Source organism: Micropterus dolomieu, linkage group LG07, assembly GCF_021292245.1.
Source record: "Micropterus dolomieu isolate WLL.071019.BEF.003 ecotype Adirondacks linkage group LG07, ASM2129224v1, whole genome shotgun sequence".
Classification (NCBI taxonomy): domain Eukaryota; kingdom Metazoa; phylum Chordata; class Actinopteri; order Centrarchiformes; family Centrarchidae; genus Micropterus; species Micropterus dolomieu.
Window position 1 is genome coordinate 24,722,808 of NC_060156.1, and position 25,496 is coordinate 24,748,303.

Here is a 25,496-nt window from a genome sequence, read left to right on the forward strand (position 1 = left end):
GTTTATGAGAAGGTGATTAAGCTAGCCTGCACACGTATTCAAGCCTTTCTGGTAACTGAAACAGCCCAGTGCGAGCTGACAGGCAGGTTAGCGACTTTATCCTGTCAGTTTCTCTCTTTACAAAGACAAGTGTTGCAGCATGAGAGTCCTACCTGAAGAGAGGCTGTGAAGTCTTCATGTTACGCGATACGAGAGCTACATACAGCAAATTGAGTTGGACTTAATGAATTTAGCGCGAGGACACACATGTGACAACATCCAGTTTTAAAAATACGGTGTCTATACAGTTTGGAAATAAGATTAATTGGATTATATTCACAGAAATTATAAAACATATTACATGTGTACATAATTAAATGGACACGTGTAATTTACTGTACTGGACCCTCTCGGGCCTCGGACCCACCCACCATAGTCTCTCCAAATCCTGTGGGAAACACTTAGTAAAAAGCACATTTTGACTATTTAATTGATACATTGGAAAAATAAAAGGCAAAATAAATGGAAAAAGTGTGAATGTACTTGTTTGGTATTTGGCAAATTTTTCCATTAAATTCCGTTTCGGGTTCGGCCAAGAATTTTCATTTCGGTGCATCCTGACCTTTGCACCATCACATAATCATCTTATAATACCTCTGGGGCTCAGTGGATTCCTCAAGGAAAACCAGTGATCCTATATGCTTTCACCCCTTTTTTGGCTTTCCTCCTCTTTGTGGATTTATCATCCTTCTTCCTCTTTAAGTATGAATGAAAATAAATTGCGAAGTATGTTTAACCCTCTTTTGTACGCTACTCATCGTCACAAGCAAGTTCAACTGCTATACTTTCCCAGGTTTTGACTCCATGTCTGTGTAATCTTTGTTTTGTTTGTCAAACAAGGCACTGTGTGGATGGATGGATCGATTAATATCCATCTTATTGTGTGAGGTGTGATCGAAATTATGACATTGAAGTCCGAGAGGTTGGCTTGTTTTTGTTGGAGAAATCAAAACCGCTGCGAAAATCTTCACTGCGAAATACAAACCTTTTGCACTCTGTGTGGAGAGGCTCATAGAGATAGATGGGCTTGATTTAAAAATAAATAAAATTAAATCGAGATATTCACGTTTGGTTTGAGAAGCGCTTAACACAGCAAAATTCACCACCTAACTGTCACTTTTTAAATGAATGCAACATTATGTGACCTCAGTTAATGATGACTGATAACAGCTAGGAAATGTGTGGAATGTCCTTTGCTGGAGATGACGATACGTCATGACCTGATCGTCTAGTTGATGACTATGCTTGATGACAATCAATGGCTATTCAAAAATAAATTTACAAATCACATATTTTACATTAGTGAGGTGGGAAGCTTCAGAAACGTTGTTTGTAGATAAATTTTGTTCATACTGCAGTAAGTTTCGAAGGTCAAGAATTAACCTTTAAGGTCAATGTATAGTATGGTCCTTTGACAGCTGTTGCTAATGATACCTCCTGGAAACAAAAAGGGGGAGCATTTCTCAGAAAATACCTGTCAAAAAGTAATGTATTTAACTCAAACTTATGAACTAACTAGTGTTGTCTGTAAGTAGGAGTGTGTGAATGAGTGAAAATGAGGTGTAATGGATATCAGCTGTTGTGGCCTACCAAACAAAAGGAATAAAGCTGAGGTTGGTGGCAGTAAGCCCACTGAGAGAGAGAGAGAGAGAGAGAGAGAGAGAAGGGCAGTCCTTTTTATGCCTTCTAGGAAGGCCAACCCAGATGGGCAGGAACGAGCAGCTTACTCCCAGTATCTGCAAAACAAGCAAGACAAGCAGGCAGGCAGAGTGGGAGGAGGTGTTACACTGGTTGTAGTGGTGACTGGTCAAGCTCCCAGCAGCTGACAGCAGCACACTGCCCTGCTGTGTCATTTTTCTCTAGGTTAAAGCAATGGCATCTTATCAGTCAAGTGTGTAGGTGGGTGTGTGCACCCACTCGAGCCCTTAATGAGTTTCTGCAGTCAGCCAGCTGTCAAGGCCACTCAATGACTAAACTTGCTTTTGCTGAAAGGTCACAGACAGGTGTTTCGCTCTCTTAAGAACACATGGCTGGATTTGCTCAACAGCACTTCAGGGAGTAACCACTGAAACACTGGGACAGAGTGACGTCAGGGAGCGAGTCAGGGGGAGAACAGCGGTGTTGAAGTGGTGATTTGGAGAATCAGGAGGAATTCTGGTGGGCTGGTCCAAGTGTTACTGTCTGTTAACTCCGCTGATTCCTTGTAGTCTCCCTGTCCTCAAACACACTTGATTAATGTCCACTCCAAACAAAGTGTAAAGTAAATGAGCAGCCAGGTTTGTGGTTTTCATCTTCCGCCCCAGCTTTATCTCCACGTTTACAACACAGTTGATATCGCGTAGCTATGTTAATTAATATATACAGTATTTTGATTTTTTTTTTAGCCCTGTTGGCATTTGCCTTTGTGGCCTGTTGAACAGGTTGGTCACTCTACATTCTTGAACTCTCAGGCTGAAACTCCGTTCAAGTTGAACTGACCTTACAAGCACAGTCAATTACAAAGTTAAATACTAACAAAGAGGGGTGTGTGTGTGTGTGTGTGCGCATACATGTATTTAATATAATTTGCATGGTCTGAATTGTCTTGCACCACTTGGGTCAACACTATATATATATATATCTATCTACATTAATCTCTATTGTACTATGTCCCACTTCACTTCTCTGCATATCTTTATATCTTTTGTTTTGTCTATGCTTCGTGAGAGAGAAAGAGAAACAGAGGCACCTTAGTAGCACTGGGTGTCCTTGACTGCTGTTTTGAAAATAGTTTTATCTCTGCCACATTGCTGACACAGTCTGATAACAACTAAAACAACGACTGCCACTAATATAGACTCAGTAATGGCTCACTATGAGGGAAAAGGTGTGGAGGTCAGGTGACCCCAGACAAAGGTCACTGATGACAGTTCATTTAATAAATTACCTTAAATTACAATACCCACTTTTTACTCAGTAAATGGAATATATTGTACAGTTAAAGCTGGGGTTGGTAACTTTTGAGAACTATCAAGAATTACGTAATATATGAATATGTAATTTTGAAAGTAACCAAATGAGTCCCACCCCCTCCCTCCAAAGCCACTCCCCCGAAACACATTTTCATGTGGAATGAGTGCATGGGCAGAGTTCGCGCAGCTAGGTAGGGAGACAGGCGGGTAAGCCAGCCGTGCTTGTTACAGTCCTGCGACAGCCACAGCAGGGTTTCCCACACACAGACTTTACTTGGGCGATATTTGACGACCCATTTTAGCATTTTTTATAGAAAAGCATAGAGAGATACATTATCTATTATAACGTTACAAGACGCGGACATGGTGGATAGTTTACAAGCACAGAACAGGTAAAGCAACATTGAAAACACCAGTGCAGATTCAGTCATTCGATACACACAGTGGTTTCAGTCGTTTCGATAGGCTACGTCATTAACAAGCCTCCTCCACATGCGGCACATCTGCTGCATAAACAGAATAACGGATGGAAAAATCTAAAAGACGGGTTCTGTGTCTTTTCTGCCACTTTGTGAAACATACTGCTGATGGAGAAAGTCAGCAGAGCAGACAGAAAGAGGCGGGACAAGCCGTTGTGTTTGCGATGAGAGACCAGAGGTATAGGGGTTTGTGTTTGAGTGTGGAGAAAAGAGGACTGAAGTTAAAAGCAAGTTGAGCTGATTCAGGTAGTGAGTAAACAGTAAAATAAGGTGGAGAATGAATTAGAATTTTTAAAATGGTGAAATAAGAAATAACCTACCTCTCCACACACACACCAAACAATGAGTTGTTTGTAAGAGTAATCTTAAATAACACAAACACACCCCGCGTCCCGTCTTTCTGCATATTTTTGGTGCGTCTGATCTTTGACCTGCTCTGGCTTGTAACACTGATCTAGGAAGTGAAAGTGAATGTGTTGTTGATCTTTCAGGAAACACTGTCACAGTAATAGCTGAATATCACATGTTTTGCCGTTTACAGCTCGGCAAAAGACATTTGTGTGCAAGAGACATTCAGATAAAAAGCAGGTCAGAGATGAGGAGGAGGAGGAGGAGCAAGAAGCGAGGACATGGATAGGGAGAGAAATGAAAGTAAAGAGGGGGGGAAAAAGCTTAATACTCATAGATAGTACAGCAGAACACCTCAGGATATACCACCTTTCCTTTCCTGTCTGAAACACACACGAGCCCAACGCCACAACAGCCGCAGCCCACTGCCCCCAGCTGTGTGTGAGTGCAGCTGATCCACCACACTCCTGACGCATGACTACTGTTTCTTTCTCTCTCACACACACACACACACACACACACACACAAATTCCTCTATTCTTGTAGGGACATCCCATCGAAATAATGCATTCCCCAGGCCCTTACCTTACCCATACCCACCATATCACAACAAGCCTAACCTTAACCCTTATCCTACCCCTAAACTTTACCCAATTCTAACCTAAACCTAAAAATCAAATCTTAACCCTCAAAAAGCAGTCTCCACATGGGGGGACAAAATTGGGTTCCCCACTGGTCGAAACTGCCTTTTGACACGAGTCCCTGTCTATTATTTGTGTGCATTGAAGTCCCCACTAGGATATAAAAACATGAAACACACACATACATACAAACGCACAGTAAATTGTGTTTGGATGATTCAGGCTACGCAGCAGAAACAAAAAAGCAATTTTGCTTTCTTTTTCTCCAAACTCTGAAGAATTATATCTGGCCAATCTGGTCCAAAGGGTTTAAACTATGTGCTGATGTTGCATTCTGCAATTCTGAAAATGTGATATAATCTCAGTGAAACAGTCAACATGTCACATCTTTGTGATAACATGTATTTCCTGCTTCATGGCTATCTTTAAACACGTTCAAACAGTTCTGTTTACTTTAACAGTTGAAATTAAAACCTGTTTGTTGTTCAGTTGTTTTTGTCTTTGTCATTTACATGTAATTATTTAAAATGAACTGAACTGCTAATAAACAATACTAAAGCAGGGAAATGAATTTATCTTCGACATGGTTAAATGTGTCTGAAATTACAGTATTATCAGAGGGGTTACCTAACCACTGTGACTTGAAAGCAGCTGCTAAACAGAGTCATCATCTGGATCTCGCAATGCTATGGGACTAGCGCACACACACACATACAGCGTAGGAAACCTCTTTCTGCTTCTTGGATTTATTGAAACTGACAATCTGAGTGATAACCTGATTGACTGCATTAATGTCTGGAGTGTGTGAACTGAATGTTCCTGCCAGCTGATTCAACATGGCTGTAAATGTCAAACACATACTGTAATACAAAGGGACCAACCTTTGTTTGAGTGATATCAAAGCAACAAGTAGAGCAGGAAGACACAAAGCGTGTAGGTGCTAGACTAGACAAGTCCAAGTTCACTTTTTTTCTTGCCCGCAATACACTATGAAGAACTCAATGTCTTGTATTTTAATCCTGAGCCAGTACTGATTTGAACTTGAGAACAAGAAAACTACAGAATTAAATGTTGTTTGTAATTGATATTTATTTCTAGAGGAAATTTATTGGCTATGTAAGGTTTGATTCCTGTGGAAACCGAAAAAGTAAGCAGCACCAAAGCATAATTAGATCTCACTAAAATGTAAACTGTATCTGATTTCTTTCAGAAAACTATCCCGTTAGCAGCTGTGATGGAAAGACAGAGTCAGTGGCGAACCTTCAGCCGCAGCCATCCCTCAGCTCGCTGCAGTCCAGCTCTCCTGGACCCAAACGCTCTGGAAACACTCTGAGAAAATGGTTGACCAGTCCAGTCCGCCGCCTCAGCCATGGCAGCTCTGTCAAGAAACTCCCCAATAACAAACAGAAGAAGACTGGTAAGACAGGCAGTTGACCATAAGTTGAGCCCTATCAACATAAATCTGTTGAAAGGTCATCCGCATCTAGACTTAACTGAGCCAAATGACAGCTGTGATTCTGTCACAAAAGCATAAAGCAAACCATAAATAAAGTTGTCTATGAAGATTCAGGTCATAGTTATCCAACGAAGGTTAAAGTCAAGGGCAACTGGACTTGGTTGAAGATACTGGAAGACGTTTCGTCCCTCATCCAAAGGACTTCTTCAGTTCTGATAAATAAAGTTGTTGTTTTTATCATGTAGCTATAACCAATAGCTAATTTCTTTACACTCAGTCTGGCCTAATCAGCCTTGTAATACAGTTGTAAGTTAGAGACCTTCTAAAAGAAGCTTTAATATATATTTTTAATTTTTATATGCTAAAACAGCATTGCAGTCTTGTTGATAAAATCTGTCGATAAACAATAGGCCTTTGGACATAATTTGCTTTTCAAAAACGTTGCTAATTCGCCGACTATGACATTTCTGTGTTCTTGAACTGGAAACGTTTTTGTGACAATTATAAAACTATGACTTTATAATTGCTAAATAATTATAAAGCTAAATGCTCCCTGTAATAGATTACCCAGGACTTTGTAGAGAGGCTGGCAGAGAAGAGAAGAAGAATATCTTGGATATCTTGGATATCTTGCATTTTAAATTAGTCAAAATAGAATAGACTTTTCCATCTGTAAATGTTTGAGTAATTTATTGATTGACGGACTGTTTGACTGATCGATTGACAGGATCAGGAAGAGAGGAGAGCAGGAAGAGTATTGATCTTGGACAGCCTGACCTGCACGATGACATCATCGATGAGGTAAACAGTGAGATTCAAGAACAGTGTGTTTCAACCCAAATTGTTTGCATTCCTTCAATTTGAAACAGCTGATTGTAACTGTTACCTTACTTTTGTTTTGTAGCACTTTAATAGGTAACATATGCATACTAAATGTAAAAACAAACAAGCCCAACCACTTATTTCAGAATGCAATTGGAACCTGATGTAACCTCCAAACAGATCTTTTAATACAATTACACCCAACTACAAATAAATCCACGCATTTCTGAAGCTGTTTAAGGTTTGTTTACATCACTAATATTTGGCGACACAGCAAGGACACAGGCCTACATGGTCAATTATTATTAGACACCTAGCCTAAAAACAAACCAAACCCTGGTTTAAGGTTTACTTATTCCATTCCACATAGCTAAAGGGTATTATGGCACCTGTAGTTTGGTCTGGAGTGAACATGTCTTGGAGGTATAAAGAGATTTTAATTTACATTTATGGCAGTAACCAGCGCAAGTTCCTCTTTCTGTCTCTCTGACACAAATACACCCACACACACACAATCTCCAAACGCCTGAATTACTCACTGATTAATGGCCATATAAAATCTCTGGACTGGGTTTTTTGTATTACTCATTGCTATTGTCATATCAAATCATATCATTAGGAAAAAAATGTTTTTCCTAGTTCTGTAAAAAGTTTCGTAGCCGACAAGCACAATTTAAATGCAGTTTAAAGACGATTAAGGAGCTGTTGTATCGACGGAACAAAAGTTTGACAAACAAGTGATACCAATAAAACACGGGGAAGAACTCTTCTTCACAAAATATCTCCTGACAGTTTAAGCTGTTTATCATAATTCTAAAGTGTTGCCACCTAAACCAGTCAAATCAATTAGACAAAACATGATATAACTAAGGCAAAGACAGCTTTGCATTTGATTGAGGAGGTTTTTTTTTTTTTTAAGAGTTTTATTAATTAACAGTCGACTAACTCATCAAGGCTGACCAGAACCATGAGGAGTTATTGATCTATGATTCATCACCACTTCCCCAAACTACATGAAATGAAGCATAATTCAAAATCTTTATGGTCTATTAGGTCATTTCAGATTTTTTCAGGTTTTAGCAAAGACACATGACAGCTATGCAAGCTTGTCCAATCACATGTATGAAGGATTCATCAGTGACTTCTGGCTTGATGAGAGATATGTCAGTCACTTATCTTGCAGCTTAGCCAAAAGTCTCACCAAACCACAATGACACTTGGTATTTTATATAAAAATCAGTGTGATCAATCAAACACGATAATATGGATAGTTAAATGGACAGTTTGATAATTTTAATTTTTTTTTTTTGCATTTTTAATTGACTCCGTATTCTGTCTCGGTCTTCCTCAGGGAGTCCTCAGTAAGGATGGGAACATCCTCTCTAAGACGTCCTCGGGAATGCAGAGCGGCGGGGAGGAGGAGCAGGATGAGGAGGCTCACACCCCTCTGCCTCCCCCCATGGAAATCATCAAAGACCCTTCAGCTCAGGACGACAAGGTGAGAGGGGGTCACTGCCAATTTCTCCTGATCATTTAGAAAGTGAAATTAATCTTTAGGGGATGTTATTTAAACCATACCTCTACATGTTTATCTATCTTTATGTAGATTGTGTTTATTTAATCTGGAATCAGTTGAAATCAGGTTTAATTTAAAAAAAGGCCTGTCTGTGTCCACTAACATGGTAAATCTTTTGCTTTTATGTGCTTTCTACATATAAACCTTTTTACCGTGAACAACTATTCAACAATTTTACCATGTTGTTTTATTCTGTCTTTTTGTTAATAATCATTTGTGTTATTTCATGTTCATTTTATTACTTGTCAGCTACACATTGTTTTTAATTAGTGTAAATTTTCTGTTTTTTATAAATTTTACTCTTATCCATTTATACTATATATATCATAATTTAAATTTTTTGTAATTTAATTTGAATTAGGTTTTATAAGCAGTAGTTGGGTCACAGTCTGTCTTTGTCTTGACTCAGTCTTGGTATAAATTCTGCAGTGTGTCCATCTACAGCTCAGCTCTGATACTGCTCTCCTCCGCTAACTAACAGCTTTTCTCTATTAACTATTCTTTTTCTTTCTTCAACTTCCTGCTTTCTCTCCTTCACTTCCAATCTCTCTAACATGCTATTGCTTTTGATCATCCACCTCTTCCTATCTCAGTCTTCATCCTTGCTAACGTCTCTGCAGTCGTCCTCTGAGGTGCCCAGCGCTGCAGAGCTGGTTAGCGCCATAGAAAAACTTGTTAAAACCAAGATGGTGAGTGTGTATGATTGTGTGCATGTATGGGACGTACACATGTACATTATAACAAACCGATTTTGCTTGTAATGGGCACAAACGAAAAACACATGATGTACAGACGAGTTGTCTTCATAATGAGGCATTATGGGCCTAAAGGTTTAAGTAAACACGGCGTGTTTACATGCTGTCTCTATGAAGCTTACACATTATGTACAGATTATTTTGTGCTCATTTCACCAAATTAATAGTGAACATATGTAGGGCCAACAGTCATTCATGTACAGTATAGTGTACTTATGTGTTGTAATACATTTGTGTCTGTTTGTGTGATGTACATTTAGTGTATAGTGTAGTAGTAGTAGTGTACTTAGTGTTATTATTATGAGTAGTTTAGCCTCACTGTGTTTTGTGGTCTTATTTATGCATATGTGTTGTAAAAAAGCAATGTAAAGCCCCATTTGGATGAGATTAATAGAACAGGGGGAGTTGGGGAATGAAATAACTGTGCTCTGGGTAATTTAAGTCATCTTTCTGTGCGGTATTTAAACCACTGCAAAATAAGAGGATTATGGTGTGTAATAGACACAGCAGGAAAAATCTTGAAGCCTCCCGAGGGGGGTGCAGAAGAGTTGACAGTGAGGCAAAGATACTGCAAAGACCCATCTTCTCTGCACAGATATCTCATTTACCAACACAATGTCTAATCTATTTTGTACTACTTTATGAAATGATGCCATGAGATCTAACAAAACAAAACCTGCACACTCATACTGACAATGTCAAGCGTTTGTTGCCGTACCGTTGCTGTGAAGTTTAAACTGGACTATTTTTTTAAGTCAGGTTAAGTCAGGTGGACAAATCACAATCTGCTGAAGAAACAGTTGATGAGATTTGGTGCTGATGTGGAATTTTTGATTTCTACTCTTACATGATTTGCAATTAGGAAAAGCAGATGTGGGCGTTTGCTTTTCTAGAGTCACTTCATACAATCAACGCAGGTCAGCGGTTATCAACTGATAGTTGATAGTTTAGATGTTAAATGGACGTCACCATTTAACAGTCGTTCCAGCTCTTGCTGCTCTCTGCTGTCATTAATCAATCTCATTATTCTGATGTTGGTGTTTTTACCTGGAGTTTTTGCTCCATCATATATCCAAGTATAGAGGGTGTAGGTGTTCATACTGTGAATCCTTCAAAGATAAATCTATAGTTCTGGTCTATATAGATCAAGTATATGAGCAAAACAAAAGTTGTTGTATGATAGTGTAGCCGCTTTTCTGAATCTATGAGATTCTATAAATTCTATTTCCACCTCTAAACACTGACTTTCTCCTCTTCTCTCTTCAGACTCTGGAACCAGGAGCGTACCCCGGCTTCACCACTCTCTCCCCTCCAGAGCCAACCACTCCTGTCCAGCCACGAAACCCTGAACTGGAGCAAAGAGCCAAAGCTATGAGAGGACGGATGTGAGTTAATAGTGCAACCATTACAACTGCTTCTAATTCAAGAACTACTACTACTTCTACTACAACCTTTACTACCACAACTATTGCAACTAGTAGCGAAAGTGCGGCTTCAGTATTAGTGCCTTGCTGTAGCACGAGCAAGTGGCTGACTGTGGAAACATTTCTTCAGCTGATCTTACAGTTTTGTGTTTGTTCTGCTCAGGTTTGTTCTGAACGAGCTGATTCAGACTGAGAAGGACTACGTCAAAGACCTGGGCATCGTGGTGGAGGTGAGACACCTACTGCTGAGGGAATACACACATATATGCTTATCTGTGCTATGTTCTATCTGCATTATCCATTCTGTACAGTCAGTGTGAGCCGATAGTATTCTTTCTTTATCGTAATTCAGCAACTCTTACACGGTAGTTAGATAGTAAAATATTCCCTGGGTATTTTGTCGTTCTGATTTTAATTCGTCATTAATTGAGGAGAAGTGAGCAGAGCATCCTCAACCTAGTGATCTTTTGTGGCCCTGCAGAGCTTCATGAAGAAGATGGAGGAAAAGGGCATCCCTGATGACATGAAAGGAAAAGACAAGATCGTCTTTGGGAACATCCACCAGATCTACGACTGGCACAGAGAGTAAGCTCAGCATTGTAGCCCGAAGGCTGGAATTGGGCCCAAAGAGGGCCAGGTGGAGACCGATTGAAGTCTCCAAATTGTACTGTTTGCATGCGCTAACTAATGACATCCTTCTCTCTGTGTCAGTTTCTTCGTGGGAGAGCTGGAGAAATGTCTGGACGACCATGAACACCTTCCTGAGCTCTTCATCAAACATGTGAGTGGAAGGACTGTGTGATGATGATTTTGTGCTTTTCAAACATATATGACCTGCAAAAATCCCAATTCTCCCTGGGATCTGTTGTCTGAAAGAAATTGTCTGTGTGTTACAGGAGAGAAGACTGCACATGTATGTGGTTTATTGTCAGAATAAGCCTAAGTCAGAGTTCATCGTAGCAGAATATGACACATATTTTGATGTAAGTGTTGTTTTGACTCTTCATAGTACTGTTAGTAGCTGTGTTGTTGTTTTTTAATTTTGCAAAAAAAAAACAAGGGCTTGAAATTGAATTGAAAAAATTTCTCAACCAAATGAGACTCTGAGCTCTCTAAATATGTTATTTTTTAGTTACTGTAGCTATGTCATTGCATTAATGGAAGATTTTAGAGTCTGGTTAATGTTATATTATCTGATTTATCTGATGTAAGAGAAACCTGAATTAGACAAATGGATTGAAAGAAGCATTCTGATGCTGCTGGGGTTTGTCTTCCAGGGAATCCAGCACGACATCCAGTCCAGGTTGTCCATCAGTGACTTCCTCATCAAACCAATCCAGAGAATCACCAAATACCAGCTGCTACTGAAGGTAACATCTTATTGAATTAAAAAAAGACTATCAGGCATGATGTCATTACGTGTTTTTTGATTTGGAGTATGATTAATTGGAAGAAGGGAATGTCACTGTTCCCTTCACATGGAAATTATTAACTAGTTGTAAAATAGTTCCTGTCATATATATTGCAATATTAAGTCCTGTTGCATGTTGTTTTGACTCTGTTGGAAAAGTTTTATGGAACCATTAAGTTACGTGGACTTCATGCCACTTTTAACTGTTTGATGTGTTTGGTTTGCCCTTTGTGAAATATGAGCAAAGGAACTCTGTGTAACAAGAGTGTGATGAATGTAGTAATTTTTGCTGTGATGAATCTGATGTGCCTGTCTGTGTATAGTCAGGGTAAAGTGATGAATTGAAACTGCAGTGAACTGAATTTTCAGTGTCTTAAGTGTTAAAGTTGTCATGTTTTCCTCAGGACTTCCTGAAGTTCAGCTGCAAGGCAGGAATGGACACCGAACAAATTGAGGTGAAAACACAACTTAAGTTAAAAAAAAAATCTAAATTTCCCCACACATTGTGTCCACCCTGTGTTCACATCATTGCCTGCATCCAGTGGCCTGTACTACAAAGCGAGGTAACTGGCTTATCCAGGTAACTTCAGGAGTAACTTTGTGACGTTGAGTGTAACTTCCCGATTAACCCGTACTACGAAAGGTAGATAGGTGTTAACAGAGGTCTGTTGCCATGGCAATTTACAATCTCTAAGCTGCTCCGAGCAGGTTATGTTCTTGGTTAACTTGAACATAACCTGGATACATAGGCTACCACTTGATAAAACATTTTTAGATTTCATCCTGACTTTTTCCTCTGCGTTTGCAGCTGAAATGCACAACAGCATTACATTCATACAGCGAGCCTCTGATTTAGGGAGAAGATCTTAATTAATTAATGGGACAGTTTCTTAGATGTAGCCCATCTTTAGGTTATTATTGAATTATCCTAAGTGTTTTCACATATTTAGATTGACTATTTTATGTGTCCAAAAAATACGGAGACAGGGTAGGGGTTAATAAACCGAGAAAAAAAAATCCTAGATGAAAGTGTCAAATTTACAAGAACCAAAATCGAGAATTTCCCTGATATTAAAGTCACAAAAATCTAAATCACTCTGGTGTTTTCCTCTGAATACGCCCAATCCACGGTAAAGTCTCTAAGGTGCATGATAATATAGTGATTGTTGGCTAAACTCACTTATTTCCTCACTTGGATTGTGAAGTCTAATACAATTTTCCGTGTGTGTGATGTTGCAGCCTTGCAAAGTGAAGCGATGTGGTTCCTGGACAAAAAAAACACTATTTTTCAGAGAGTTTTGCTCATAAATGTATAAATACAATGTCAGAGAATATATTCAGGTTTTTAACTTTGTTATTATTAGTTTCTCGTAAATCTACCACAGTAATCTTAAATTCTTTCCCCCTCTCCCCTGGCTCCAATTTTTTCATTACAATGGACATAATGTGCAGTTGTACCTTTACATCTTAATGATATTGCACATAAATGAAGAGTCCATGAAATCCATAATAAAGAATTAACCTACAATAAGAACACTGTGAAGATAATTACAAATTTACTCCGCCACGGTGTTAGATTTGACCGTTAATGTGTCTTTAATCTCCTCACATTATAACACCATCAATGTGCATTCTTGTGGGGAAAATATGGAGAAAACTCTGTCTGCACGGCCAAACACACCCCTTTTATGCGTACGCGCACCAACCCCAATTAAGTTAACACCGGGTTAACACACGACTCAACGAACCAACATCTTATTCACTGTAGTAGTTTAACACCGTCAGTTTGTCAACCCTGAGTTTGCTTGATAACCCTGAGTTAACTCAGAGTAGGTTGAACTTCCTTTGTAGTACAGGCCACTGGACTTGTTGAGAGGTTTTTGTGTTGAAACTCTTGCATGCTGATGTGGGTCGATGTCTGTAAATGCTCCAATTTATTCACTTAACTAATGATTTAAATTACTCTCTCTGACTGTTGCAGAAAGCAGTAGATTTGATGTCCCAAGTCCCTAAACTGTGTAATGACATGATGAATTTGGGACGGCTGCAGGGATATGAGGTATGTGGTTAATAACATGTTTACACAGCATAGTATCAACAGAGATAAGACTTTTACAAATGTGTGAGTTTGACATTTGCTGCTTTCCAGCGCACCCTCCACCTGATTATTACTGATATTTTGGAAAACTAACAAGTGAGTATTGAATTAATCATGTTGACTTATCAAACTTCCCTGCAGGGTAAACTAACCAGTCAGGGCAAACTGCTGCAGCAAGAAACCTTCTTTGTAACAGAGCAGGACGCCGGTGTCCTATCGCGCTCCAAAGAACGACGAGTTTTCCTCTTCGAGCAGATAGTCATCTTCAGTGAGCTGCTCAGGAAAGGATCATCCATACCTGGATACCAGTTCAAGAAGAGCATCAAGGTCAGAGAAGAAGGTTTTCTGTTTTTTCTGAGGGATAACAATCAGGAACGGACATTTTAAAGAGTAACTTAACACTTAAGACACTTTTCTGAGTTAGTAAATGTTAATTTCAATAGTTATTTTTCTGTTTTCAGAGGAAATCCTGTAATTTTGTCCACTTGACCCTCTAAAAATGTATGACATAACCTGAGACACTAGGAGGCAATGTAATGTACACCCCCACCCCCACACACCTACTCTCCAAAAGATGTTTGGAATTTACAGTGTTGATCAGTGTTATAGTGTTTGTGTGGATTTGTGTGAAGTGTTCAAGCTAAAACGAGGTGTTGCTCTTTAAATAATTTAACCGATCGACAATGGATAATTGATAGTCGCTCTCCTTAACTTTGTTATACTGAGCTGATAAAAATTATTTACTGCTGATATTTCAGTCAGATATTTAGGCATGACAAAATACCTGACTCCAATCTTTGAAAACAATTTTCCAGCACATGTCTCACAGTCTTTAGATGGCTGTTAAATTAACAGAAAAGGGAAATGTAACTTATCATCCTTTGTCATCACCCTGGTGGCTTTGAAATCACAAACTACCTGATGCATGCATGCAGACAACAATGCCATTTATTTTTTAGGAAAGTCCTGTTGGTCTAAAACCCTTATTACCATACATGCATGCACATAATTACAGTACTATTCTGCCCTCTGATTTATACTCTGTAAAATAAGCTTAGTAAACATTGTTTGATCATAATTAATTCTGTACTGTAATAAGCTATCAAATAGACACACATTGTCACTTTGGTTTGTACAGAACTTTGAACTTTGAAACCTGAATATGGTCAATAAAACGAGCAAGGCCCTCGCTTCCTGGCTCGTGAAAATCGAGTGGCTGTTTAATTGCGTTAATATTATACAATTTGTATATAGCAGGTAACGGGAACAGCACAAGAATCTATAAATTCTAATCACACTTAAACTGCCCTCCCTCACAGGTATCCTACCTGGGTCTGGAGGAGAGCGTGGATAACGATCCCTGTAAGTTTGTCTTGACGTGTCGCGGCTCATCGGAGCGTTTCACTCTGCAGGCCGCCAACGTTGACATCAAGCAGGTCTGGGTCAGACACATCCAGGAAGTTCTGGATGCTCAGAGCAACTTCCTGTTTGGTAAGAAAACACTTTTCCACTCACACCCACACACACATTTACAATATTCTCTTGTGAAGGATGATAATTTCTCATCCCTCAAAAAGAAACGGTGGACCAAAGGCCATAATTCACTGTGGACTAGTTTAAGCAAGTTTTTAGTCTCTGAAAGTACATTTTCATAGATCTCTGAATAATTAAGACTGTAATTAAAGAATAAGCATAATTAAGGAATCAAACAGTGGCTGCCCAGGAAGTAGGCAAATGTAAATCAACACCACCACTGCATTCTTTGGAAACAAGTCAGCAGTAATATAAAGTATAGATGATGTCCAAGGAAGGTTAAAATCAAGGGCAACTTGACTTGGTTGAAGATACTAGTCTAGTGTCTTCAACCAAGTCCAGTTGCCCTTGATTTTAACCTATGTCCTGGATGACTGAACTCAGAGACATTGTATATATGATGGGCTAGAAAATGCTAAAATGTTGCACAACAGGATCCAAAATTCTCATTCATGTCAAGAGAAAAACAACAAAACATCTGGAGAGCCAGCAAACCTGAAATTACACCGCAAAAGAGGAATATAGATTTTCCATCTGTGTGTGATTGTAGCTCTTCAGTCTCCCATCGAGTACCAGAAGGAGAAGAGCGCAGTATGCCACAGCTCCTCACTGACCAGAAACCGCTCATTCTCGGGGAACCGGCCCGCTACACCCTCTCACAGCCGTCCGTCCTCGGCGGTCGGGCTTGGTGACAAGGAGACGGAGAGAGGGAGGAGCCCGTTGAAAGTGTCTACCTCCAACGGCGGTTCGTCATGTTTTGAATCCAGGGTGAGTTCCTACAAACAGTCTGGTCTCACATGATGGAAAGGGAACTGGCTTCTTGGCTCATACTGCTATACACATTTTTTATTTTTTTATTTCTTCAGGTTTCTTGGTATGTTTGTGATTTTTCATAATCCTGGGTCTGGTCTGGTTTTAGACAGTCAGCTCGTCTGTGCATTAGCGTTTTGTCGACTTAGCCATTAAACATGGACTATAGACTGGAGCAGACAGCTGGTGATGAACTAGGGCATGAAGCACACTTTTTCCCTACATGCTGTCTGTGAGTCTGTTACCTGTCCCTAAAGCCAAGGGTAAAATCTGGGCTATATATAATATACACACACACACACACACACACACACACACACACACACACACACACACACACACACACACACACACACACACACACACACCAAACTGTTCTCTTTCTGGCCTACTTTCACTGAAAACCTTTTGCTGTCTACAGGAGGCTGGACAGCTCTGCTCACCTTATGATTTACAGCCTGCCAAGCTCTACGTAGAAGCACCTTGACCTTTGTCAAGGGAGAAATGTTCCTGAGAATAAGATTTTTAGAGTTTTCTAGTCATGGGTTAAAGGGACACTCAATTAAATAGAACTAAAGACTACATTCTTTAAGGCTATGTAGTATAACAAACTTTAAAAGCTTCCTAACACTTATTTTGTTATTTGCTGTGAGATATTTACTGCCGAGACTTTCCCCAATACGAAGAAGTGAGCGGTATTTCCTTTCGACAAATGTCCTGCACTCATATTTGGTAGAAACTGGTCCTCATTATCCAGAATAACCTGGTCACTGTTTTCGCAAAGAGATGCTACTTATGAGTTTAAATGTATGAATGTGCTTTTTTTGAAATTCCATTCTCCTCCGTTATAGAAATATCAGCAGCAAATGTCAAAACCTCTCTAATGTCTACTCATGTAATGATCTGCCAGTGCCATGACAAATGACACTTGTAGTTGTGGAAATGAACGCCAAGACGGATAATAAGACTGCATCATAATATAATTTCTATCTACTTAAATGTCATGTCACTGACGTTATTTCTGTGGACTAATTTTAAGCCTACAGCCTTTAGAGCTGCATCAGTCGTGTTGCCATTTGCATGTATTTTTTTGTTTGGTCAGCTTTTTTTTGGGCTCTGGCACAGGAAAATATTGTCTCACCTACCGAGCACTGATTGGCTTGGTTGTTTTTCCAATGAAAACTGCTGTCAGTGAACACCAGACCTATTTGAATCACTCCAAAGAAATGTGGATAGTGATTTACTGGATGGGAATCAGTCTACCACACTTCCAGTGAAAGTGGGTCAGTTTTTCAATGGTTTCAGCTGAGCTTTCTCTTCACCACCATTGTACTAGAATGAAGGCAGAAATCTCTGCAGCATATATCAAACCCCCTGTGTTGTCTGCTCCTGTTGTGAATTAGAGTGTGGCTATTGCTTACAGTAGAGACTGTTTAGACTTTGAATTGTAGGACTACTTAGAAAATGAAAGTCTAAACAGTATGCTGACACTTCTTTGATTGTCATTGTTTGTCCTCCTCCTTGGTCCTGACCTTCCTCTACCCCCCCCCCCCCCCCCCCCCCCCCCCCCCCAGGTTTGGGTCAGCTGTAATGGCATCACAGCCAGCAGAACTGTTATCCAACCCACATAGACGAACCTTAATCTTGTCCTCAATTGTCCTCATCCTCCGTCATTTCCATCTTTTCTTTGGTCGTCTCCTGCTCTTCTCCTCTTTGTGTTTTTTCTCCTTTTGTCTTCTCCTCTGTTCTCTTTTTGCCACACTTTCCTATGCTCCTCAGGACACTGAAGGCGGCTGTAACGGCGTCTCCTCCACCATGATGGTCACTCAGGACTACTCAGCGCTCAAAGAGAACGAGATCTGCGTCAGTCAGGGAGAGACTGTACAAATCCTGGCCAACAATCAGCAGAACATGTACCTTGTTTACCGGCCAGCCAACAGCCTGTCGCCTGCCGCAGAGGGCTGGGTGCCGGGACACGTCTTGGGCCCGGCCACAAAGTCCATAAAAGACTCTTCTTCTACTTCCTCCTTCTCAGCGGCGGTGGCCGATGCCAACAACATCAAGTAAGTCCCCAACCCACCCAGCACTTCTTTACCTGCAGACAGACGCACTTCTGGTTGGGCTCATGCCAAGCACTCGGATTGGATGAAAGAATCGAGGTGACAACTCTGTCTACCCATTTTTGTTTGTGTAAATTTTTTTTTTTTTTTTTTTTTTTTTTGATTCAGCTCCCATCCCCAGTACCTAACTGCTCGCTGCCTCTGCCCTCACCTCCTAACTCCTCCTTCCCCCATATACTTTCCCTCCTCCTCCTCCCTTTAAGAACGAAGTCTTGGACCTCAGAGGAGACTCTTGTTTTTCTTTTTTTCTTTTTGTATTTTAACCCCTGACTTTCTCTCGTCTCTCCTCGGAGGTAAAAGGTACTGAACTGGTCTCTTACTGTCCGTCAAGCTGCTGCAGTGGCAGTTTTATATCTGAGCCATTGTCACAGGACGGCTCTATGGCAACTACATGGATTTCAGGCTTGCAACCGAACTAAAACACACACGCTGATAATGTCCGTGTAAACGAGTACTGAGGATTTATCCCACAGAAATAGACTGGATAAAAAAATCTTGTAACTTGTAGCTGACTCTGGAAAGCAGAGAGAAAATAACCATTGACACTCATGTGGAGCTAAAACCGGACTCTTATTTCAGTTCCTAACACCCTGCTTTTTCTTCTTTTATTTTTATTTTTTTGTATATGAATTTTCTTTTTACTGTTTTTGGAAAGAAAAAAAAAACTCATCTGGGGCATTCAGGTGGCCTCAGCCCCGTTCTCCGCAGTGGAGAAGATTTATTTTGTTGTCTGTGGCAATCTATACAGAACTTTGTCTATTAATCTTGTTGCTGTTGTTTTTCTGCCTTGTTAATTATAATTTTATTTGATGGACAAAGTTGGATTTTTTTTCCCTCCTTCTTGTTGATTTTGTTAATGTCGGCAGTTCACTGTATAAAGTTAATTCTGGATTTTCAACTGAGGCTCTAGAACATTCCTGTTTAAAAAAATCCCTTTTGCACTATTTAAGATAAGAAAAAATATGAATGAAGTCAGGCTGTGCAATATGTTGCATTTAATGGCAGCGGTAAGCATTGTACTGTTGGTAGTCTAATAATATTGATTTTAAATGTATTTTAAATATGTAAAATAAACCTTTTGGACTTGAGCATGAGTTAGCAAAGCGACGTGAAGGTGAAGTTGTTTTGTTCTGCATTAGGCTGAAGATGATTGACAGTTTGTAGTTTTTAATATTTGTAAATAAACTACAACACCAAACGTGAAACTCAGAGGTCTGCCTGCTTCTTCTCGTAATAACATTAGAAGGGGTTTTTGTGTTTAAGACCAGATAGAGATTTAGGAGTCAAGTGGCTAAACATTAGTTAAACTATCTTTAGAGGATCATTTTCAGGAAATAAGACTAAAAGTAATAAATAAAGCAGGGTTTTATTTATTAAAAATGTATGATTATTTAGTCTAGAAAACATAAACCAGCAAAGAACGTCACAGTGAAGCAACAGGTATAAAAGTGTCTGCAACTTTTTCCCTGTGTGGTTAATTTCAGCTTTTTGTATTTGTTGTTATTGTAGTGACTTTTTTTGTTTTGTTTTGTTTTTGTGTTTCAGTTTTACTAACCTCAACGGTTTGACACTCCACAGAAGGTACAAAATGGTTTTAAAATGGGGAGATATGGAGAAACACAGCTGCTTTTTGGTTTTAACATTAGTTTTGCAAATAAATTTTGAAAAATGAGTGAGAATGATCATGATTATGTTCTTGAAGGTGTTAACAGCTAATAACTGCTTGAACAGAATTGATGGGAACTGCTTCTAAGTTTATCTGCTGACCTGACAAGTGTTGTTGGCAAAGAGGTGGTTAATATATAATGACACTCAACAAAAGTAGTAGTATTAAGACAAAGAAATAGATTTTGCATTAACTATAGAGGATGTATTTTATCCAATATAGACATTAAACTAAAGAAATTATTTTTTGCTACCATTCTCTTCACTGTTCATGTACAACAGTACGAGTTAAACATTAATGATTATTGATTAGTTATCTGGAAACACAAGTGTGTTAAACTGCAGGTGTGATTCTTGAACTTGTTAAAAGGTAACAATGTTGTATCTGTGTTAGAGGAAGGTATAGTATGTCACTGTTTGTTTCTCTCACATCTCCATGTTGCTCTCACTTCAGTCTTAACTTTATTTCTGTCTTAATAAAGTCAAACCAGTGTCCTTCTGTCACTCTGTCCTTCCACTCCTGTATCTTAATGGACCAGAAGAGTCTGGCTGCAGCTTCAGGCAGCAGCGACCCTGTCAGGACCCTCTGTTTCACACCTGAGGGCGCAAACATTTAGATTGTACAGACATACTGGAGAACATGATGGAGGCGATGGAGGAAAGTATGGAGGCCAGAGGGTGACACAGAAAATAAACATACTTTTAAATGATTCAATGCTGTGCATGTGACTATAATAAGTGTCTGTTTAAGTGAAGTGGAGCAGTTCTCCACCTCTTTGTTGCTTTCCATCAGTGTTGGATCCACTCTAACTCTAGCAAGATATGCAATCATTACAAACCATTCATTCTTACAAGAGCCCGTTTCTTCCATTTTATAAAGAAAAAATGGATGCGAAAGCCTTTCATGTTTATCTCATAGTTATGTGAATCGTCTTTTAGTATCTCATGATTATAAGAACAGAGACTTTATAATACTTTTGAGATGGAGGCTGAAAGATTAGAACAAAACTCATATGCAGGATCATTTTTTGTTTTTTATACACTGTAGGTATTTTGAAGGTAGAGAAAATGTAAGTTTAACAGAAATCGGCTTCAACACTGGTTCTTGAAAGTTTGTGAACCCTTTAGAATTTTCTATATTTCTGCACAAATATGACCTGAAACATACTCAGGTTTTAACACAAGTCACACAAAGTACATCAGGAGAACCAACTTAAACAAATGAGACAAAAATATTATAATTTGTTAGTTATTAATTGAGGACAATAATAAAATATTGCATATCTGTGAATGACAGTGTACTACTTCAGTCAAGAGTTTTAAACTGACATTCTGATTTGTAACTAATAACGTTTAGCTGTTGCAGTTCCAGGGCTCAGACATTGAGCAAGCTGGCTCGCCAGTATGACTTAGTTGGACATCTAAATGGACCTAAACAATCAGCATTATTATTATTAGGCAGACCTGTGTTTTTACTGCTATGAAGTCAAAATGTCCACTGCGACAATGGTGTATAAATGCAATGAAAATGCAACAAGCCAGTAAAAATTTGAGAAATTAATATATAATAGGTATTCATGTCATGCAACATATCACACACAAGTTACAGCAAACTGCCCAACCACCTGATAGCCACAGAGGGTTCTGAGAGAGTCATGACCTGACTGCCATTTTGCATCTCCAGCCAGACTAACCACACACCACTGAGCTGCTCTCTTATTGGCTGGTTGTTTCTTGTTCCTGTACCGTACAGGAAGTCTCTGTCATGGAACACACTGCGTGCCAGGAAGCGCGCTGAAGCCAAGGACGTCTCCTCTGTGGGGGTCAGAGGTCAGGATAATGGCCTCCTCCGTAAGCCCAAAGAAACCATGCCCCCTCCTCCACTCGCCTCCCCCGCCACCAGGGCGAAGGGCAAAGTGAGTAAAGCAGGCCGACGCGCACGCTGGTGAGGTCATGTGTGTGCCGAAACCCCCTCACCTGCCCGCCACCCCACTTAACCCGTGTGTGTGTCTGTGCGCCAACCTACAAACACACACTGTAGTTGCTGTGTCTCTCTTGCCTCCAGCAGTGGTTCTCAACCTGACAACAAGACATGAATTTCGACTTTTATTGACAAGTTCAGTACATTTTGTATTTATGGATCACGTGACGGGCAAAAGCACTGACTCCTAACCAAACCATGACAGGCATAAAAAAACACTTAAATTAATAACCTTTTGTATCCCTTATAGGCAATATATATTTTATGTCTACTGTAGCTTAAATTCCTGATCAGACCTAAAAGTAGTGCAGCACAATGAATTTCGTGGAAGTTTGCTAACAGACTCGTTGCGGGGCATGACATTTCAAAATGTAAAGATATTGAAAGGTTGAGAACCACTAAAGAAGAACACGAGCAAGTTTTACTTTAATCTTGTTTTGTTTTACCCTAAGCCCTCAAATGCACGGATTGGAAAATAAAGTCTGATTTCTTTTTGTGTTGTGGTTTATTTCTCCCTCCTTCTGCATGGGTAGTGTTAGAATCCAGTGACTTACTGATTTAAGTTTTACTCTTTTTACTCTGCTGTGTTAACCAGTGTTTTCTGTAGTGGTCTAACATCATGAAGCTCACCCAAAAAAAAAAAAAGTGTGGATAGATCTGATGTTGAGTCTGCATGAGGTACATCTGACATTTGCTGTTCAAAGTTCAAACACTCCACAAAAGCAGACCAAACTTTACGTTCTTCCTCTGCATTTTGAGGATGTCTACTACTACGGGTGTTGGTTATTAACTGAACAAGGTTTAATTCTGAAGTTGATCATGTAAAGAACTACCAGTATCTACATAACGTATTAGCTTTCTGTACCACTTTTTATTTCCCCCTCTTATGGATGTGTGAAATACATAAATTACATCTGCTATGCAGCCTGAATGGATTTCTACATGAATACATTTAGCTGATGCTTTTATCCAAAGCAACTTACAATTGCTATTTATATCAGAGGTCGCATGCCTCTGGAGCAACTAGGGGCTAAGTGTCTTGCTCAGGGACAAGTTGGTGCGTCACATTGGGGAGTTGAACCCGGGTCTCCCACACCAAAGCCATGCACCTTATCCACAGTAACGGTTACATTTACGGCATTGTTAAACTTATAATATGAAGCTTAGAGTCAACGCTGGATTTAATCTTTGTTCTCTTTTTTTTTGTATGAACAAAAACATTAATTAACTGAGAACATTGATCTGCCCTCTGCTCATTGCAAGAGAAACTTAGCAAAATATCCTAGATGGTATGTAGGGTCTTTGAAATCACCACCGATGTTTTGAAGCTAATAATTTTGGTTTACCTCTTGTTGCAGTCTTTGTAATTTAATGGGTCCTTAATAATCATCTTCAAAAACTAATTATGGTGGAGCTGAAGTGGAATGAACACGCAACAGTATTAACATTATTACAGTAATGTGACAGCCACAGATACCCGATTTATTTATTATTTTTGTCAGGTAGTTTGATTTATTGATTGCTGTTGGGATGTAAAGAGAACTTCAACAAAAATTGCCTACCCCAGCCTTAAAGGCCAAATTCCTTTGAAACCGCTTCATTTACTGTTTTTTTCTAGATCAGAGTTTGAGAATTTTCTGGAAGTCGGCCTCTAGTTTAGTATCCATAAGAGGAATTGCAGTTTACAGCACTTCAGCATTGACTTCATGCTTGCTAATTGATACTTGTTCCTTGGTAAAGTGTGGTGTAGGCCATTCTTCCTGAGAAGGAAAGGAAAATGGAGAGGGTAAGGAAGCGATGATGTAAGGCTAAGCATCTAAAAACAACATGGCTGTCTCGTGAAAAGTTCCAAACCAAAGACTGTCAGGTGAGCAGGTGAGTATCAGCCATACAAACAGGGTTCTGTGCAGAACAGAGATGCTTCTTCAGAATCTAGAATTACCTTCCATGACATTTGGAAACGCTCTTCAGCAGGTGAAATTAAAGGAGGGTTTTTCCTGTTTCTCTTCAGCCACAGAGTAACAAACATACATACTCCTAATATTGTCATCACACTCAGTTACTTTTGACACTTCTCTAATTTCCTGTTTCTCTTATCTTTCTTTGCCACAATTTTTCTTCATATCTGAATTTCTCCCTTCTTCCTTTCCTTTGGTTTTTCCCTGCCCTTTTCTCCTCCTCTGCCTCACTCCATTTTCCTTGTTCTTTCCCTTGAAATCCCACGTCTTACTCTCTTCTCTCCTGTTCTACTTTCTTCTTGTCTTCCTCCTCCACCAGGAGGTTCACACTTCAGATGAGTCAGACTGTGATGACGATCTTGATCCAAAGACGGGCATGGAGGTATGGGCACGCACAATTTGTTGACAAGACTTGCAATGTATCAACATTACAATAACAGATTATTTTGTTTTTTAAAGTGGCTCATGACAAGTTATTTTAAAGTCATTGTGAGGACAGAAAACAAGAAGTGGTGCATGTGTGCTAACAAAATCTCACCTAAATTTAAACTTTGACGTTGACTGTTTTCCAGCTTCTCAACCCAAACTTCATCCAAGAAGGTAAGAGACACATGAAGTCATTTGAGTTAAAACATTTGTTTTAGCTTCAGCTAAAGCAGTTTGTGTTTGTTTCTTGGTTTTGTACATGTACATGAACCCAAAAGTAATGTTGAGGCACACCAGGTTGTTCCCAATGTTTAACTTTCTGTACCCATAATCTCCATTTTGGGATAACTTCAGCATGCCACAAAACTTAAATTAGGTTGGCACCTGCTTGAAGAATTATGCCAGGTTGATGACAGTCTTATTACACTGGTCTGATTCCCAAAACTGGACTGCTAACTGGGTCCATGACTAGCCAAATCATGAAGCCATCTAAGCAAAAGCAGGATGACATTTAATTCAGAAAGTGCAACAGAATTAAGCCTGACTTGGCTTGTTATCTGTTACGCTTAATAGGTTGGGGAAAGACAATATGTGATGACAATAGTGACAGTACTGTCCACTGGTATGACATGATGGGAAAGAATGAAGTCACAAACCAGAAGGTCGCACTGCGTCTGCCAACCCCCTCCGTAGTCACATGGTTCAATGAAGATTATTTGCTCACATATAAAATTAAAATTGTGCATACTATACAATAAATTCAATTGATTGAGTTGCAACACATAGAGCCTGACCGATACTATTGGCCGATATGAGCCAATTGCAAATAAATCCGTATTGGTGTTTTAAAACAGCCGATAAATGACGATTACAGAAACAGAGAGACGGAAGATGGATCCTTCACATATGTTATGAGCGGTGCCATTGCATAGTTTGTCCACTAAATGGGAACTCTGCAACCCTGTTGGCAACTACAGGTGTTTGGAACGGCACAAATCCCCCA

General features: G+C 39.5%; 1 protein-coding gene across 4 annotated transcripts in view; it reads left to right on the top strand.

The window, feature by feature from the left end:
• kalrna (kalirin RhoGEF kinase a) overlaps positions 1 to 25,496 on the top strand; it is a 115,111-nt gene that overhangs the window by 82,034 nt on the left and 7,581 nt on the right. For 3 of the 4 annotated variants that reach the window (XM_046055044.1, XM_046055047.1, XM_046055049.1), the window contains 20 exons: positions 5,669 to 5,875; positions 6,642 to 6,715; positions 8,088 to 8,234; positions 8,906 to 9,001; positions 10,334 to 10,452; positions 10,655 to 10,721; positions 10,973 to 11,076; positions 11,203 to 11,272; positions 11,388 to 11,474; positions 11,769 to 11,861; positions 12,307 to 12,357; positions 13,884 to 13,961; positions 14,142 to 14,327; positions 15,320 to 15,491; positions 16,084 to 16,301; positions 18,123 to 18,406; positions 20,009 to 20,044; positions 21,882 to 22,044; positions 24,387 to 24,449; positions 24,640 to 24,667. In XM_046055044.1, coding sequence (XP_045911000.1) covers positions 5,669 to 5,875; positions 6,642 to 6,715; positions 8,088 to 8,234; positions 8,906 to 9,001; positions 10,334 to 10,452; positions 10,655 to 10,721; positions 10,973 to 11,076; positions 11,203 to 11,272; positions 11,388 to 11,474; positions 11,769 to 11,861; positions 12,307 to 12,357; positions 13,884 to 13,961; positions 14,142 to 14,327; positions 15,320 to 15,491; positions 16,084 to 16,301; positions 18,123 to 18,406; positions 20,009 to 20,044; positions 21,882 to 22,044; positions 24,387 to 24,449; positions 24,640 to 24,667 — 2,343 coding nt within the window. The remainder of the gene's footprint in view (positions 1 to 5,668; positions 5,876 to 6,641; positions 6,716 to 8,087; positions 8,235 to 8,905; positions 9,002 to 10,333; positions 10,453 to 10,654; positions 10,722 to 10,972; positions 11,077 to 11,202; positions 11,273 to 11,387; positions 11,475 to 11,768; positions 11,862 to 12,306; positions 12,358 to 13,883; positions 13,962 to 14,141; positions 14,328 to 15,319; positions 15,492 to 16,083; positions 16,302 to 18,122; positions 18,407 to 20,008; positions 20,045 to 21,881; positions 22,045 to 24,386; positions 24,450 to 24,639; positions 24,668 to 25,496) is intronic. The other variant, XM_046055045.1, reaches the window with a different exon arrangement.